Genomic DNA, 18282 nt, shown 5'->3' with positions numbered 1-18282 from the left:
AGAATGACCATATGTTTGACGTCCAATAGCCGATGATAAGATAAAAATCAATGTGCTTTAGAGGCGTCGTTAAATAAAACAAACTTTACTTTTTACTGACGGTAAGAGAGTGTTGATACCTATCCAAATGTCCGTCTAGCTCTCTTACCGTCAGAGTACTCGGGCTAAAGCCAGCCATAAAATCTGATAGGTCTACTTGAAAACTTTTAACACTACAACTACTACTACTTCTACTACTACTTCTACTACTACTACCACCACCACAACCATTACAACCACTACTACTACCACTACTGCCATTACTACTACTAGCCTACTAATATCATCACCACCATCGCAATTACTTCAACAACTACTACTTCTTCTACTATTACTACTACTATCACCACCAACCACCACCACCACCACCACCACCACCACCACCACCACTACTACTACTACTACTACTACTACTACTACTACTACTACTACTACTACTACTACTACTACTACTAATACAACTAGGCCCTACTACTACTACTACGTACAGTCTACTACTACAAATAATAATAATAAAAATAACAGTATAATAATAATTGGCTTAGTAAACAATATAAACAAAAACAAATAAAAACGACTAATAATGACAGTAACAATGAATTTATTATTAGTCCTAATTGAATGTCGAATTTTAGATGGTGCCAATGAATCCGGTGCTCCAACAAACGCTTGAGAGAATAATCCAATCAAAGAAAAGAAATTTCATCACGTGAAGAATAGAGCGGGAATGTTGATTGTTGTTGTTTGTTATATTGTTAATTTTGTTTAAGATGAATAATGCTGCCAAATCTTTGATGGAAGCGCAAAACAATTATGAACAATGGTATTATTTTAGATAATTAATGTGCTAGATAGGAATAGAACTCGCTTCTTAATACTGTTTGATATATCACCGAATAACCTAAATTCGATAGTACCTTAAATTCGAATATTATATTGACTCTTGTTTTATCGAGTTATGTACGTCTCCCTATTTCTTACCATCCCTTTTTTAATATTTTTAATTTTTTTTTAAACATATTTTAGAAATATTTGATGAATACTCATAATTTGTTAATGGCAATATTTGGGATTTTCCCACTGTTTACTGTCTGTAGGTACCGCAGACCAAAAAAATATTTTAATTTTTGTTTTTCTTTATGGTCATAGTTTCATTAAATATGTTGCTCTTATTGAAAAAACATCACTATATTATCCAAATGAAGCAAAATAAAGTCGTAGTAGCCTTGTACTTCTGTGACCAAACATGGCCGACATGACGATTTTAATTGTCATTTACGTCCACTTTTGTAAACCAAAACATAACAGAGAAATTTCTGTTGTAAGCTTATACATGTTACAAGCAGTTATCAATGTTGCATCTCTGAAAATTTCAAGTGAAAATATAAAGGGTTACTATTATTTCTGATAACATATGTATTCTTGGGGTAGGTTCGAAACCGCTCCAAAATGACAAAAAAACACAGAAATCTTGGAATACGTAATTTAATGACATAATAATTGATGCAAATGTTACATCAGAATAACATTTTCAGTTCACATTTATTTACGCTTATACAATAATGTACATCCAGACCAATAATAAAAAGGAAAACATAAAGGTTTAGATCGCAGATGGAAAGTGGATACACGTTACATGAAAAAATAAGCTTCTTGTTTCAAAATATTTTTTTTTTTTTTTACCTAGACTCATAATAATATTGAATACTTGAAGATTTCAATAAAAGATGCAATAAAACTTATCATATGTACCAGTCTTTTAACTCAAACCAGTAAAAACTTATCACACGACGAATGCCAATGATTGGCCAATATGTTTAATCAATTTCTTACAAAAATATTTACATACTTTACACCTTCAATATCATTATTAGAAACAAAGCAATATAAGTAGCCATATTTCACCTTTGAAAGGAATGTCCAAACACTCGTACAATATCAGAAAGGTAAATTTCTATCCAGAAAAAAATATCCCCAAAACATATTTTAGCAGCTGAAACACTTAAGGCATGAGACAGCAGTCACACGTGTGCTAAATAATTTACTAAATGCAGCTATGATTATTTTAGTTCAATAAAGTGCTTTATAAAAACAAATTCAAACAATGAATTATTATAAATATAACTATATACCACTTTGAATTATAATAAAACATTTATGGCTAGATCTACCAAATTTAGCATCCATGAAAGAGTATTAGTCTAAATTTGTCTATGAATTATTGTCACACACTTCATTTCGGTTCCAGGTTCTGTCACAGTTGGAAACAGAAAACATAACAGCATCAAGCTTGAAGTATAATTGAATCTACTGAAAGTTGTCTCATAACCACGTGTACTCTCCCACTCCGTTTCCATTTCAGGTTTCTCCATAGACGCACAGAGACTACACATTTCCTGAATAAAGAAAAATACCCATTATGACCATGGTTATTTATCTTTTTGTTTCAAATATTGTAATTAGTTTGACATAATATTTGTAAACAGAAATATTCATTACATCAGATGAAACACACCTTCAAATGTTTTTTCTGTATGTAGTTATTTTCACTTTACTTTTAGTATCTTTTACAAATAATTAATTCTTTACCATTTTTAACAGTAATATTCATTGATGAAGTGATGAAAAAGTATAATTATACTTAGAATTTAATGTTACTTGGTTACCAAAAAATTTAAGTTTGTGTCACAATGTGAGAAGTTATGGTACCTGAAACATTTTCTTTCAAAAAGGTATTTACAAATATAACAGACTTAAAAAGTACAAATTCTGTTTAATTTATTTCCATTGCATTAATACTATTCTTTTGTATAAAAACTGATCTAGTCATATGCTAAACTCATTCAAATGATTTACATAAAAATAGATTTACGTCTATATTTGAATAGTTATGCATTATCAAAATGTTTTTTAAAATCAACTTCAGCTATCTGAAACTGCTGAGTCATCATGATAAGCAAAACATTATTTTAAGTTATTTTGAATTAAATATGCATTGTCTTCTAAAAATAACGCTTCAGTATGATATATATTCTACCCAAAAAGTTAATAATGGGTGGATAAATAATGACAAAGCATCAAATACGTTTAATTTTATCAAAATGTGTCCCTGCTGTGAAGTTCTATAGTTCGCTTTTGCGGGTCAGTGGGTCAGAGTTACCTCCCTTGAAATATTTTCGATGTCGAATTAAACTAAATTGCTTTTTTTTTTAAATTACCAAAAAATTATTTTTATGCTGTTTTATTATATTACTATATATATCTATCAATATCTCAGTGAAATCGCCCTTTTTGGGGCAAAATATGACGTATTCAAAGTTTCACTTGCCTCAAAAAAAGTCTTTTTGTAGTCGTTCAACTTCAGAAACAGGATATACATCAATCGGAAGGTGTGTACTTGTCATAACAACAACAAAAACGTGCAAAATCGTCATCAAAATAAGCGTATTCTGGCCTTGAACAACACTACCAATTGTGAACCAAACTCGTGACATTTCGGAATATGGGCGCAGCTGCGCCCCTAGCGGCGGCTGCGGTCGCTACTGTCTGGTGCTGAGAGGTAAAAAAAATTCTGATTTACCAAGAATTTTTATTCACATATATCGTGAAAAAACCGTGGGAAAGAGTTCGACCCGTACCCCTCTATATCAAAGGCTCTAAAGACTAACCCTAACCCTCTACCTAAAACTACCCTAACCATTAAACACTGTTGAAAGGGGGTACGGGTTGAACTCATGCCAAAACATGAACTGGGCTACCCCATAAACCGGTCTGTTTACATTTGACTTGTTTTTAAAGAATCTGCATACGATTGAACCATGACAACATACTTTTGTTGAATTAAGACAACCTTTCCAAAAACAACGTGCACAAATGAGGAAAAGACAAATAGACATCAGAATATTTTTATACAAAGGGAAATGTATACACAACTGCCATTTTGCACTGTGCATACTATGTTAAATGGTGTGTAATATTAAGCAAACCTGAATAAACAAGTTTTACACCACTGTTATTGTCAAAATCTCATCCAGGGCATAAAATTTGGCACGAACGATTCTGTCAGTTATGCAAAACCAATATCAACATAAACAACGGATCGTTGGTGCAAAAGCTGTAATTGTTTGTCAGAAAAAGAAAAAAAAAACCTGTGTGTTAGCTAATATCATCAATGTTTTGGAAAACTGCGTGCAGTGGAAAATCCCTGACCTAGATGTGTGTGTCATATGTGCTTGATGGTAATGTTCTAACCAGCTTTCCCTCCTTCATTCAACGTGTCCAGCTATTTTCTTCATGACTACCACCACTTTCGTTATAAAACGCTACTTACGTTGGCACGCCACCGACATATTTACAATTTAGGAAATTTGCACGCATCATGATATTCAGTGTTTGAAGCACGTCACAGAACTTTTATGAGTAGTTTCTTAGATATAGAATACTATACAAGTTTTCGCTAGATATCATTTTTACGAAACTCGTGAACTTCCCAAACGTATCTGACCGAACGAAAGTGAGGTCAGATACGTTTGGGAAGTTCACTCGTTTCGTAAAAATTATATCTAGCAAAAACGAGGGTGGTATTTTATTTATTACCCTCCTTTAAATCACGCAAATTATGAAAAATCAATCAATCAATCAGTAAATTTTGCATTTCAAGACCGGATGTTGATTTGCATAACTAGCCGGTGCACGACTACGTACCACTGCATTGAGAAATAGTTCGTTGTACTAACGCTACTACGCCGCATTGAGAAATAGTTCGTTGTACTAACGCTACTTCTCAGTGACGTTTTCAGGGGAGTGATGTAGACATACTTCCCCATAAATTTCCATCGGGTTTCTTTTTTTAATTTAAAGAAAGCTGTAAGGTACATGCATAAATATATGTTTATTTTCATACTGGGTGAAAAATGGGTAAAACTAATGCATAATTCCATATTTTAACAAAACGCCCCAAAAAAACAAATGTTCCCGTTACGCCACTGGTTATGCTAATAATGATGAATTCACAAATCACAACTGACAATAACAATTTGTTGACCAAAAATCCAACCAATAAGAGAATAACAAGTGTTTTTGCAGTTAAAAACGTGTAGCTTGCAAAAGCAGCTGAGTTTACGGGAAAACTAAAGTTAAGGTCGATGAGTAAATTTAAAAAAATAAAAAACTACCTTTTGTCAAATATATCATATGAAAAAATTAACGTTGGATATGTTTCATTTATTGTGTACGATGCCAAAACAATGGTCTGAATGCTGAATCGGTGAATAATATTTGTAGTAAAAGTTGTCGGATGTTACTGACCTTGACATTAATTATGAATGAAAAAAATAGTCCCGTTATGCTAATAAGGTCGCTGTCCAACCAATCGAAATTAACTCTGTTCCCTGTTGACAAATCAAAATACAGTTTGTAATACGCACCTGGTGGTGCGTACGAAATTTGTACGACACCGCTATATCTTCACCAGGAGGGTAATAAAATATTATATTATATACCGATGCAATTTAATAACACTATCTGTTAAAATTTAAAATAGACGTGTGTCATCATAAGCGTACGAGCAAAACATCAAATTTGGGGGGAAATGGAAGAGATTCGGGCAAAATGTGCTAACCTGATAATTCTTTACCATGTATTTCCATCATTCTACCATCAAAATTAGTTGTAATCCATGTAAACATGCATAGTGGTTCGTTTGCAACACTATATAGCTGTTTGGTAGTAATGCTAATATGAATAAATGTTTTTATCCAGATTCAGGCATTTTTGTTTAATTCGGGCAAAAACCAGCCTGCCCCCTACACAAAAGGGAGCCCATACGCCTATGGGTGTCATGGAAATCTCTCTCACTACTACTCCAAGCCAATCGGAATAAGTTGGCTGATTACGGATTTTCCGTGGAGTTCGACACTTGTAGCTTCTTACAGACTGATTCGAGTCTATTAATAACAAACGCGATGACATTCTAGCGACTGTACCTAGTGTCGGACAAAATGACCACTATTAACTGCAGCTACCGTTAGATTGATTAGTTTAAAATCCATTTTGCCTGTCACAAGGGCATGTAGTATTATTAACATGCACTGCAGTGCGCGAGATCTCATGACAATCTTGTTCTTGTTACTGTGAATAGCATTTTACAGAATTATTCCTATTTCCAACAAATCGAAACTAGCTTAATTTTTATTTTCGCCTGGCAGCTTTCAAGTTAGTCCTTTTCGTTAGTTAGTATATTTTCGTAATGGAGAAAAGCTACAAAAATCACTAATCTTAGATTCTCGTTTGATTATCGTTGCCCATTAATCATTTCATTTTTATCTAATTATTGAAGAAAATCGTTTGTGTAATCAGTAAAACCACACGAATGACATTGGATGTCTGAAAAATTCAAATTTTATGCCCTGTCGTCTGCTTCACAAATTCATTGCATAAGTTTAGGTAACATCACGTGACACATGTCACTTTTTAAAACAATAGCCTGGTTTACGGGAGTAGCTCAATAATGTCAACATTAGACTATGAAATGCATTTAGGAAAGACTTCTGAACGTTCCAGCATGCATGTTAATACTATCACTAACCTTAACCCTAAAGTTTAGGCTAAACCTAAGCCTTAATGAACTGAATGCTGGAACGTTCAGAAGTCTCGCCTGCATTTATCTCTTCACAAAAAAAAAAAAAAATGGCATGGATATCCGGGCTGGCCAAAAGTACTTGTCCGCTTGCCCCAAATGAGTAAAAATTTGCTCAGACCAGTAAAATGTACAGTTCAGTTGTCCACTGCCTCTTTATCCCTTTTGTACACTTGGGATTTTTGTAATTCTGTAGTCTGCATCGTCCAACATTTCAAAGCTTGGCCAAGACCGCGAGGTCGTTCACAGACTTCCATTGGTTGTGCAAGTAAAAACCTCCTCTTTCTCTCTTCAACCATCGATCTCCTATGTACAGTGTGCACGTGCGTCAGGCCCCTGGATTTTATGAAAAGGATAGTTTTCGTTACCGTGTCGATAAAATCACGAAACCGAACTTTTGTTTCCCATGATTATTATATTGAATACTGTACTTGACTGAAAGTACGCCCACATCTTTGAATAAGCACCCCTCCTTTTTGACTTACCTTACTGACACCCAATAGCTGATATGTATTTTTGTGCTGGGGTGTCATTAAACATTCATTCCCTCCTTTTTGAAGGCATTTAAGAAATTAGGCCTTTATTCATAAATCATAGTATTTTATGTCGGTGTCCGTGAAGTAAATTGCCAAAAATGTTGAAGGATTAAGAAAAGGCTGTTTTATGTTATGATCCAGCATGTTTCTAAAATGGATAAGTAGACACTTTGTAAAGTTAGTTTTCACTTTATCTATGTGAGCTCGCGCAACACACGTGTGATGTAAAGCGAAGTCAGGGAATTCCCACCACAAAGTCTGTTTTTCACTAACATAGTAGTGTTTTGTATTATGAAATTAGATTGGCCACCTGCAGATTTTCACATATGTTTCCCAAGTAAATTGATGTATTAAATGTACATGCAATCATTTAATTGACTAAATATTAAAGAACAGTGAGTATGCAGGAAATTTTGTAACAGGATTTAAGCAGTCTCAGACTGAGTCTTTGCGTCGGACTCATACCGAGAGCGCCATATGCCAGAATTCCTATTAAGGAAAACTAAAGGGCCTGCTACACAATAGGATAGAATCGGACCAATTGAATCGGACGTGTTGCCACACGATACTTGTCAATCATATGAAATGCGACGTCATTGAAAAACATCCCTGCTGTAACCATGATCAACAATGTCGTGTATTGATAAGAAGGCGGCTGTTGTAACATTTCTATATTTATGTTGTGTCCCTGATACGACTCTGTGAGCTGTTGGGTCTGTGCCGACAAGCAAACAGAGTTTTCTGCCATTACACTCAGAACGTCGTGGTTATCTGTGCCATGATCTGATTGGTCAGCGTCACCAAATGTCCAATTCAATTGCATGAAAATAGAACAGGTTCTAAACTTTGACTCGTACGAGCGACTCGGGCCGATTCAATCGTATGGCATGCCACACGTTACGATTTGCTTGTTTGCGTTGCAATTCGAGTCACTCGTATCATGTAGCAGGGCCTTAAGAGTATACACCCCCTGAAATTTAAAAAAATTAAATGTCCAGAAACATGAAATGGTTTATTTAATGACGCACTCAACACATTTTATTTAAGTTTATATGGTGACGGACATATGGTTAAGAACCACACAGATATTGTCTCCCACATCAATTTTTTAAATATTGCAAATGTTTTTAAAAGTGACATTTGCTGCAAGTGAACATGACTGTAAGGTTATTTTGCTGTATGTAGACATATTTCAAATGTGCAAATGTTAAATATTGGCATCAGGTGTATACATTTTGCACCGTCTAATTTGTTCTCTATCTACTGCAATTTATACCTCAACAATGGCAAATGCTGTTGGTGCCATCGTTAAGTTCGAGCCCTGGGGTTGGCAACATTGTCATGGGTTCCTTGAGAGTGGTTAATAGGCAGAGTATGACAAATATTTTGAAAAGTCACTAGCCACAGGGCTAGTGGGTTTGTGAAAACCACTAGCCCACCAAGATAAAGCACTAGCCCAAATTCCTGATCAATTATAACTGGATTTTTATATAATTTTTGTAACATTACACATTTACGAGTATAACAGTAAAATAAAACAAAAAATTAAATCATGTTGTAACTTTCAGTTTTTTGTCGTGTCGTACGTTTTGTCTTTTGTCAAGTGTGATCCATCGTCATTGTCCCGTTTTTGTTTTTGAACTCTTGGTTGGTATCTAAAAACACTATCAAAATAATTAAATTTAAATGAGGGTACGACAGTGTGACACACGGTAATAGATGGTTCAGTGTATTTGTTAGTTGGTTATATATTTAGGGCCTACTATTTATGTCGCCAGGAACGGTGATGCCAAATACAGGGCATTATTCCGTGTCCGACCGATATCAAAAGAATATAACGGCGACATCTAATCCGTTGTTAATTGATGAACAAAAAAGGTATTATCTTGTATCGGCAGCTGTGACGTATTATCCAAACCGATACACGTAATAGGCCAAGCCGAGTCATTGCATATGCGGTTACCATTAAAGTAAATTGTTTTCCTGATTGCCGATAACCACATGTTAGCGAAGTGTTAAATTAGAAAACAATAGGCAAATAAAACAAACACTGAAATTCAAAGCATGGCTGGGGTTTACTTGATTGAGATTAACCTGTCGTCGCGATTGGTGATTTCCAAGTTCTTAGCCTAAAACATGTGCGAGATTAACGACCACGTGACGTGTCTAACCAATCAAAACACGCATGTCATTAGACTTTATTTCCTGTGCCAGAAACTTGAAAGGGAAAGGTAAACAATGCATGCTTTAACTGTGACGATGTAGAGATAGCATGTTACTGCAGTTTGCAGACCTAGCTCAAGTGGATTATTATTATATACTCATTGCGTTGTTGATATTATTCGATGACAAACGTCACAATCAAATTTATTAAACGAAATTTCAGCCGAGAGAAAAAGAAAGAAAGAAAGAAAAAACCCACGATCGAGCGATGACGAGAGGAGGGGGGAAACCACTAGCCCGCAGGGGCTAGTGGTTTTGCGTTTCTCACTAGCCCGAACTTAAAAACCACTAGCCACGGGCGTCGGGCTAGCGGATTTGTCGAACTCTGTTAATAGGCATCTCTTAGAAATTTTAAAATGAGATCTATAAGCATCATTGATAATATTTTGAAATATATGTTTTGTTTTGTACAATATTGTTTTTTTTACCACAGCTCCATACACTTTTATTTCTGACATATATATATATATATATATATATATATATATATATATATATATATATATATATATATATATACATACAATCATTAAGTAAAACCATCAGTTTACAGATATTATTTAAAACATAAGCAGTTGGGAAATTATAATTTATAGTGCTGTGTCTACTGATATAGTATTAGTACAGACATACATCCCTCTGCCTCTTGCAGAGAAATACAAAACTCTTTGAGCAAGTTGTCGTTAAAGATGATTTGTTTTTCATTTGTGAATGAGTCGCATACCAGTGTTTTGATAACAATAACATATTCAAGATGTTTTATTTGTCTTTATTTTGGTCATTTTTGACATTGATGGTACAATAAATTTCTGTTGCAGCAGTCAGTTTGTTAGTATAAATTGTAACACTTTGAAAAACACCCAAAAGGGGAGAAGTTTTAACATTTATTGTTTCAGCATCATTTGTTTCCTACATTTTAGCAACAAACCTGCCACCTTCATCATGATTTCCAAACTAAACCTGGATGTAACCAAATTAAACCACTATAATTTTAATTCTGGTGTTAGTATTTAAACGAGGTTTACAGTACAGTGTATTAACATTAAATTATTATGGAGGATTATATATGCAATGGTGGCCATTCTCAACATATGTTTATTTGATGGAATTAACGTAAATTGTAACCTTTATTTCAGGTTCAACTGCAGTGTTTGTCTCTGTCCAAAGACGAGAATGGTGTTTGGGTTGTGTCAACACAAGGTTTGCGAGGATTGTCTTTATGATGAGGAAAATTGCATCAGACCAGCCTTGAAATTCTGTCCTATTTGTCAATATACAACATTTCCTCTACAACGGTAAACATTTTGCAGACATTATATGATTTACCAGTGTTCGAGATAACGGTATCCCGATATCCCAGGAATACCAGAATTTAATTTTGGATACCAGACTTCAAGAACCAAGTATCCCAATGGGATGCCATATAATGTTTTTTTTTAATCCTGCGTTTTTATTTTTCACTAAAACAATGTAAGTTGTCATTTACTGGTAAGTTAAGTAAAAGTATTTTCGAGCTCGTACCCAGTCTGATGCTATGCCATAACAATATCCCCCCAACTTGTACCCAGTATGCTACACTGGAGCAATAACGGCGAAGCAATAAATTGGGAACCGCTAAGTCGCTATTGTTTTTGTTGATGTTTTCTCACTTCAAATTTTATTTGAGGTATTGATTCCACAAATTGATACAGGTAGGTTTATCATTAGTAATGTAGAAAGACTTATAGATTACTGCTAAATATTAATTTATGTCAATATTACTCAGTAATAGATGAAGCAAAATCTTTTTGCCAATTCCGTTTGATTGCGAATATCACAAATTCTGCAATTTTGATTGCGGCATAGCAATAGACTGGGAACAAAAACATTGACTTCCAAGTTTGTTACGATGTTATTTATGAATTTCATTTAAGTGGGATACTAAATTCTCAGGTGGGATACCAGATTTGGAAATGTTAGTATCCAACTGGGATACTGCCCCAATTTTTTAATCTCGAACACTGTTTACTATCGATATTTTCGGAACATAAGCAAGGCAGAATGGATGCACACGTGGGACCTGAGATGATTCCAAGAGACATACAGTGTTGCTGGTATAAAGTGCTCTACTGGCAGTAGCTAGTGGGAATTTCTATATTGGCTCATTTGCCATGATTTGGTAGACTGCTGGACTCGCACAGACAGTCTTTTGTTCATATCCTCTTAGTTGAAAGGACCCATCGACGGCAATTTTGAGTATGCTGATGGCTATTTTGAGTATGCTGACGGCAATTTTGAGTATGCTGACGGCAATTTTGAGTATGCTGACGGCTATTTTGTTAAACTGACTTTTGAAGCAAATAAACTTGCCTAAAATAGTGTTTGTGTTGTCTGTGCATCTCATCCAACTTTGTCTTACTCCCTTACATATTTTTCCTTGGTTTATTAGTAATTACTTAGGTTATTGCCTTTGTTTTTAAAATTAATTGAATCCACTCATCCTGTGTTTTGAATGAATGTCTTTTAAAAATTATTATTATTCCCTTTCTGTCCGACCGGAGGGGACTATAGGTTTCATCTCCGTCTGTGTGCCCCACATACAGTTTTCCAGATATATATTTTTCACAATGCCTTGAGATATTGAGCTGAAATTTTGTGTACAGTTTTTTTTTCATGTACTATTACAGATCAAGTTTGACTTTCATAACAATTTATCCATTTTTGACAGTTATGGCCCTAGAACTTACGAGATACAAAAATTAATTGAAGAAATTATTTATTAAAGAAATATTGAGCTGAAATTTTGTGTATAGGTTTATGTTACAGATCAAGTTTAACATTCTTGATGATTTACCCATTTTTCACAGTTATGACTTTTGAAACTTCTCTTTTTGTCATTTTAGAATGATTGTTTTTGTGTTAATTTCTATGTCTTTTTCAGACCTTATTTACCACAAGACAATGTTGAAATGATGAGGTGTCTTGGTGTAATAAAATGTCCCAATCCAGGATGTGGTGTCGAATTGTGGAACTGGGAACTCGAAAGTCATTTGAAGTGAGTTATTTTTGTTTGTATCAATGTAATTAACTAAAAAGGTAGTAACCACTCAATATATAATAAAACAGTTTCCAATGAAATTTGAAATCCTATGGCGTGCAGTTCCATTATTTAAACTGGAAAAACAATTATAGTTCATATTTTTCCACACAATTGATTGTGGATTTTTATTATCTATTGTCATATTGGTAAAGTCAAACCAATCAAATCTTCGATTATTATTGATCATTGGGACATCACTAGTGATGTTTTATATATGCCTTTCGCCATGGGCAGAACAGCATGTTATCATATCGTAGCCTTTAATATACCAGTCGTGGAACACTGGTTGGGACAAAACAAAACCAGCAAAGAATGGGGCCCACCGAGGGATTTGATCAAGCAACCCAAGCACCTCAGTTGAACACACTACCAACTGAGCTAGATATATAAAGTTACAATGTGTAGTACTTAAGTATACGTGGAAGTGTTTGTTAAAGAAACATTCCTTTCTTCTCTTTGTCATATTGAAATAAATGTGATCAGAGAGGTTAATAAACCAGCTACCAGTTGTTGTGAAGTTTATTTTCTGATTGCAGTAATTCTCACTGATCACAAACCAAAGTGATATCTATTCTGTTAAAAAAAAAAAAAATAATAGATGGTATTAAAATAACATTTTATTAAAACATTTCACATTGAAGGAGCAATAAATATAAAATCTTTTTAAAGCTAACTTGATGTTATTTTGTGTGTTCGCCAAATAATGATTAGTCATAGTTAGTAGCAACAAGGTCATTATCATGTAAGCCAAATCGTCCAACAATATTGCACTTAACACCAATGCATGCTAATTTCTGAGAGAGAAATTAGGATTTCTATTTCCCCTGTTATAAGTACCCACTCGGCCTCTAGTAACAAGGTTCCCCGGAAGGTTATGAATGATTTTTTAAATTATATTTTCAGGAACTGTGAAAACAAAGATAAAGTGAAACAAACGGTGTGTACTCCAACTTATAAGAACAGTTCAAGTAAAAAAGTGAAACAAAAGAGACTAGCCTCCTGGCACAGAACCAGAAGACTTCGCTCAGACAGACTCGTCTGAATTGTGATGTGAATAGCTCTACCATGTGACACTGTGATATTCTAGTCTTGTTAACTCTACGTATGTCAGAACTGAATTTGTTTCAGGATAATAATTTCTGAGTGTTTAAAGATAAAAACAAAAAAGTGAGATACCGGTATTACGTTTCCGAAGGTGACAGCGTCAACGTTTGTGTTTTAACTAAGAGTCTCGTATCAATGAAACTTGGTTTATAGTTACCCTATGAATGTTTATCTCAAAGCATGTTAAAAAAAGTGTTTTATATATTTTTTTTTTAACTTGGATATAATTTTTATACACACATCTTTGATGGGTCATGTGTTGTCAGTTCGTAAACATTTTGTTTCCGGGGTATATCTTTCTAATCAATTCATATAGGATCATCAAACCTTGTACAGATTGGGATGGCAATGTGTCACATACAGTACCACAACTAGGTCACCATGACCTACTTTTCACACATTACTGCACATTAAATAAAATCCTTGTCTAGGGCATTTCTTCCTTATCAATTCATATAGGATCATCAAAACATGCATGCAAGTCCAACTTGGGCTGGCTGTTTGTTGCATACCATAACTAGGTCAGCGTGACCGTACTCTTGTTTTTAGTCCTTTTTTTCCTTTAACATGCATTAAGATTAACATCAATTTATGGTAGGCGAGGCATTTAATTCTGCGTAATTCTTATTTATTATTTAACCATTTACCCGTCAGCTACAATCATTAATCTGATTGGGTTTAAGCTGAAACCAATTATTAGCAATTTGGCAAATTTGATCGGAAAACCAATTAAAATGTCTAATGGCATTTTTTCATCTGGAAGTGTAGACTGGTCCGAACATCCCAACAGCCAAAGGGATGGCTTACAATCTTCCAGTGAGTCCTCTGCTACCTGTTCTGATCATGCAATCCACGTTTTCTACAGTTTAAACTTTTAATTAGCCTAACAGTTTGAATGGCTGTTGATATATGAAGGGTACATGATTTTCAATTAGCTTTTTGGCAAATTAATAATGAAATGAATTTTAAAATTTCAACTTGAATTCTTATTTGGCGATTTGGAGAACATCAGTTTTAAACTGTAATCTTGGTTATATAAAAATTTGTTATTTACCATTTCATTGCTCATGATGTGAACTGCTTTTGGATTATTAAGTGGTACCATGGATTTTAAAATAGAAGAGAAAAAGGCAGACTTATATGTTGTATCAATATATTAGTCACTTTTGTTGATTAAAAAAAAGTGCACACGTTTATTATAACTTATAACATTAAACATGTAAGATGGAGAGGTCAATTTTCGGTTTAATGTCATAACACCGTAAGATTGGGGCTTTTCTTGTTGAATCTTTGAAAAAATAGTTTTGGAAAAGTAATCTAACCTTATTGCACCTCGGTTGATAATAATGTTTACACACATCGTAAAATATGTTTTAAAATTCAGTGGCCCCTGAAATGGCGACAGCGAGTTTCCTCTCTCAATATCTGTGTGGCCCTTAACCATATGCCCTACTCCATATAACCGTAAATAAAGTGTGTTGAGTGCGTCGTTAAATAAACCATTTCCTTCCTTCCTTTGTTTTACAATTCAATTTTTTTTAAATATTGTAAAGTTGTGTGTTTTGACTCAACATTAAGGTTATCGCGTTAATATCCATTTCTCACAAACTACAAGTCCAACATCAATGACACTTGGCTTATAGTTACATCTATGTACGTTCATCTCATCTCACTGCATTTTTTTTTTTTTTTATTAAAATATATCACATTAAAATTTTAATTAATTTTTATTAATTTAAAGTTGTTTTTTTTTTTTTTTTTAAAGTGTATCTCTGACATGCAAAAAACCCAACTTTTATGGATACAACTATCAGTGACACCGAATACGTTTTGGGTCGAATTCTGCAGCATTCTTGTTTGAAAAATAAATATTACATGTTTTTGGTTTAATTGTAAGCAATAAATATAATTATGTAGGCCATTTATATTTAAAAATAGCTATTGCAATGTTGTATATTGTAAATTATATATATATATATATATGTATATGTATGTATGCAGTGCTTATGTTGGCCAAAAAATTTATTTGAGCAATTTAACACTTTAAAAAAAATTAATAATAAGTGTAATAAATCTATTTTACTTAACCATGCAAAATATAACCAAATGATAGCTCATACAATTTCCAGTTCTTTGGCCGATATATTGAGAAATACATTTGCCAAATGGAAATTTCAGATCATGTGGCAACTTACAGTACTTTACAACAAGCTTTCAAACATTTGTTAAACATTGTCAAATTACAGGCAGTCTGCATTATAATTAATCAACCACACCTAAAAATAAAATGTCCAATTACACCACAGAGCTCAACTTTAACCCATTTCCCCCCCATCACAATATTTACTTTTTACTCCATTTATCTGTCTAGAATAGTTAACATTTAAGTGCTGTCAACATCTTTTTTATTATTTAGTCTCTTGAGAAAAATGGAGGGAGGCAAAATGCAATGACGGAGTTGCATACAATCCTTAATTAGAACAGCAGGAACACTGGGTTTGCAAAATATTGGTACAGCAAAATACTCGATAGATGTACTTAAAACTAGTTAAAACAAATATGAGCTAATTTATTTGTATTGGTGGACTCCTTCGGCTATTTCTTATTCCAGCCAATGATTAGTGTAACAAACACAACGGTATGTGCTATCCTGTCTGGGATACTGCATATAAAAGATCCCTTGCTGCTAATTTGAAAGAGTATTGTGTGGTAGCAGTGGGTTTCCTCTCGCATCTGTGTGGTGCTTAACCAGTTCTGATACCATAAAACTAGTTAAAATGTGTGGAGGATAAAACATTCCTTCCTTCATTTTATCTAATTTATTTGAAAATCTTTGCTTTCAAAAGTTGGGTGCAAATATTCTTAATTCAGCTTGATACGGTAATAACTTGGTTTACACCATCCTGAATAGTAAACTGACATGCATTAAACATGTTCTGTCAAAATTATATGGCTTTTACATGGGTATAAATGTAATGTATTATTACTGCAAAGTAGTTATACCATAAGTTTTTATAATATATTTTGTATACATGTTTATGTATGTAGTCTTCACCATGAACTAAATCGAGAGTACTAGACGAGCAGTCACATGACGTCTCAAATAAAATGTTTTAATATGTGTAGTGCACAAGGCAGTCAGTTTGTCACACTGATGAAAACTTTTCATACGAGTGTGGAGGGGGGCACAAAAGATCACTCACCGTGCTTGGTGAAGACTGTTTGTACTTGGTTTATCCTTATGAAGCGAGTATGTTATGGATCTTTGTGTAACATTGTTCATCAGTTTTAAGTTGAATTCAAATTGTTTTTGATACTTACATTGAACCTGGTTGGGTGTTTTTTTTTCTACATACAAAGTGTGCCTTATTTTATTTCAAGTGTTTACATCGGTCTTGTACACCATTGTCAAAAGTGGGCATGATATAGTGGTAGAGTGCATGCTTCAGGTGCTGTCGGTTGCAGGGTCAATTGTCATTGACGGGCTTTCGGTTTTTCCTGTCCCAACTGGTTGAACAAAGATTGTGGTATGCACTCCTGTCTGTGGAACAGTGCATATAAGGGATCTTTTGTTGCATTATCAGTAGTAGCAGCAGGTTTTCTCTCTATGTTGACAAAGTGTCGAAGGCATCAAATAGCCGTAGTTACAAAATGTGTAGAGGTGTCATTGAATCAATATTCCTTTCTCCGTTACAAATACTGTGATACATGTAGTCAGTTGTGCTCCATTTGTTCAACTCCGTCAAAGATTTTGGGCTGGAGAATTTATTATTTATTTTTGTCTTACTGTTAATTATTGTTGTGCACCACAGATGTAAATAACACCCAATGTATGTTAAACCATTTTTTATTTTGGTTTGATAAAGTATTCTATTAAAACAATCATAGTTTTGTTATTCTTTTCGTCTTGCTTTGCCATCACAAACATTAAATAAAAATATGACATTTACAAATTGAAAGTTTTGAAGTGGAGTGGGGGGGGGGGGTCACCTCCCATACAGTCCGTATAGAGGGTATACCAAAACTGATTATATATTCCATAATGGCATTGTGTGATATATACAGAATGCTAGAGTTACCATGTGAAACCGTTTATATTACGAGTGTGTTTCAATCGTACAACATGAGAGAAACCATGAAGATCTATACAGATTTGTACTGTGTGACTCAATCATCTGACCAGAGGTCATGACCTCAAAAAAGAATTATTCCATAATGTTAAGACGATAAATAGCCCTTTCATAGTCCTAGTGAGGGGGCTTGTATGTCTCGGAGAGTTATGCCAACAGAAGCTTTGGCTTCTATTCGGGACACCCAAGCTGGACTGGTCAATGGGTAGAGGCTAGACTGATATGGACTAAGGGGTGAGGTAACCCTAACAGAAACCTAGAGTGCTGAAGTCGGAGGTATTTGGCCATGGTGTGCTCTAATAGACTACAATACCATGCATCAACAGCTATTATGACTACATTTCTGGACATCGGTGCTCACCCTGTGATGACTCACCAGGCAGGTGCAGCACTGGGCTCCTTAACTCGAGGGGACCCATCCTCAGCTACTGAAAGTCCTTCCCGACTGTCTCGCAGAGCCAGAGGACAAGGAAGTACCCAGCATATGCATAAGAGGTTCCAGCTGGCACCTTCCATCTGCTTCTGTAGAGAAGC

At 34.4% G+C, this 18282-nt stretch overlaps 1 protein-coding gene and 1 long non-coding RNA gene across 2 annotated transcripts; one reads left to right on the top strand and one right to left on the bottom strand.

Moving 5' to 3' along the window:
• The first annotated feature begins 738 nt into the window (after positions 1-738).
• LOC121370892 (TNF receptor-associated factor 6-like) lies at positions 739-17500 on the top strand. Its single transcript, XM_041496423.1, has 4 exons — positions 739-862; positions 10572-10730; positions 12356-12469; positions 13418-17500. The coding sequence occupies exons 1-4, from the start codon at positions 810-812 to the stop codon at positions 13554-13556; spliced, it is 465 nt and encodes a 154-aa protein (XP_041352357.1). The 5' UTR covers positions 739-809; the 3' UTR covers positions 13557-17500.
• On the bottom strand, positions 1839-3564 carry LOC121370893. Its single transcript, XR_005957744.1, has 2 exons — positions 3125-3564; positions 1839-2435 (listed from the first exon to the last, which is right to left on the bottom strand). It is a non-coding gene; the product is annotated as an uncharacterized LOC121370893 (long non-coding RNA).
• Positions 17501-18282: the final 782 nt, after the last annotated feature.

This window comes from Gigantopelta aegis, chromosome 4 (genome assembly GCF_016097555.1).
Source record: "Gigantopelta aegis isolate Gae_Host chromosome 4, Gae_host_genome, whole genome shotgun sequence".
Classification (NCBI taxonomy): domain Eukaryota; kingdom Metazoa; phylum Mollusca; class Gastropoda; order Neomphalida; family Peltospiridae; genus Gigantopelta; species Gigantopelta aegis.
Note: the sequence above shows the minus strand (reverse complement) of the source record. Positions and strands in the feature narration are given on the sequence as shown.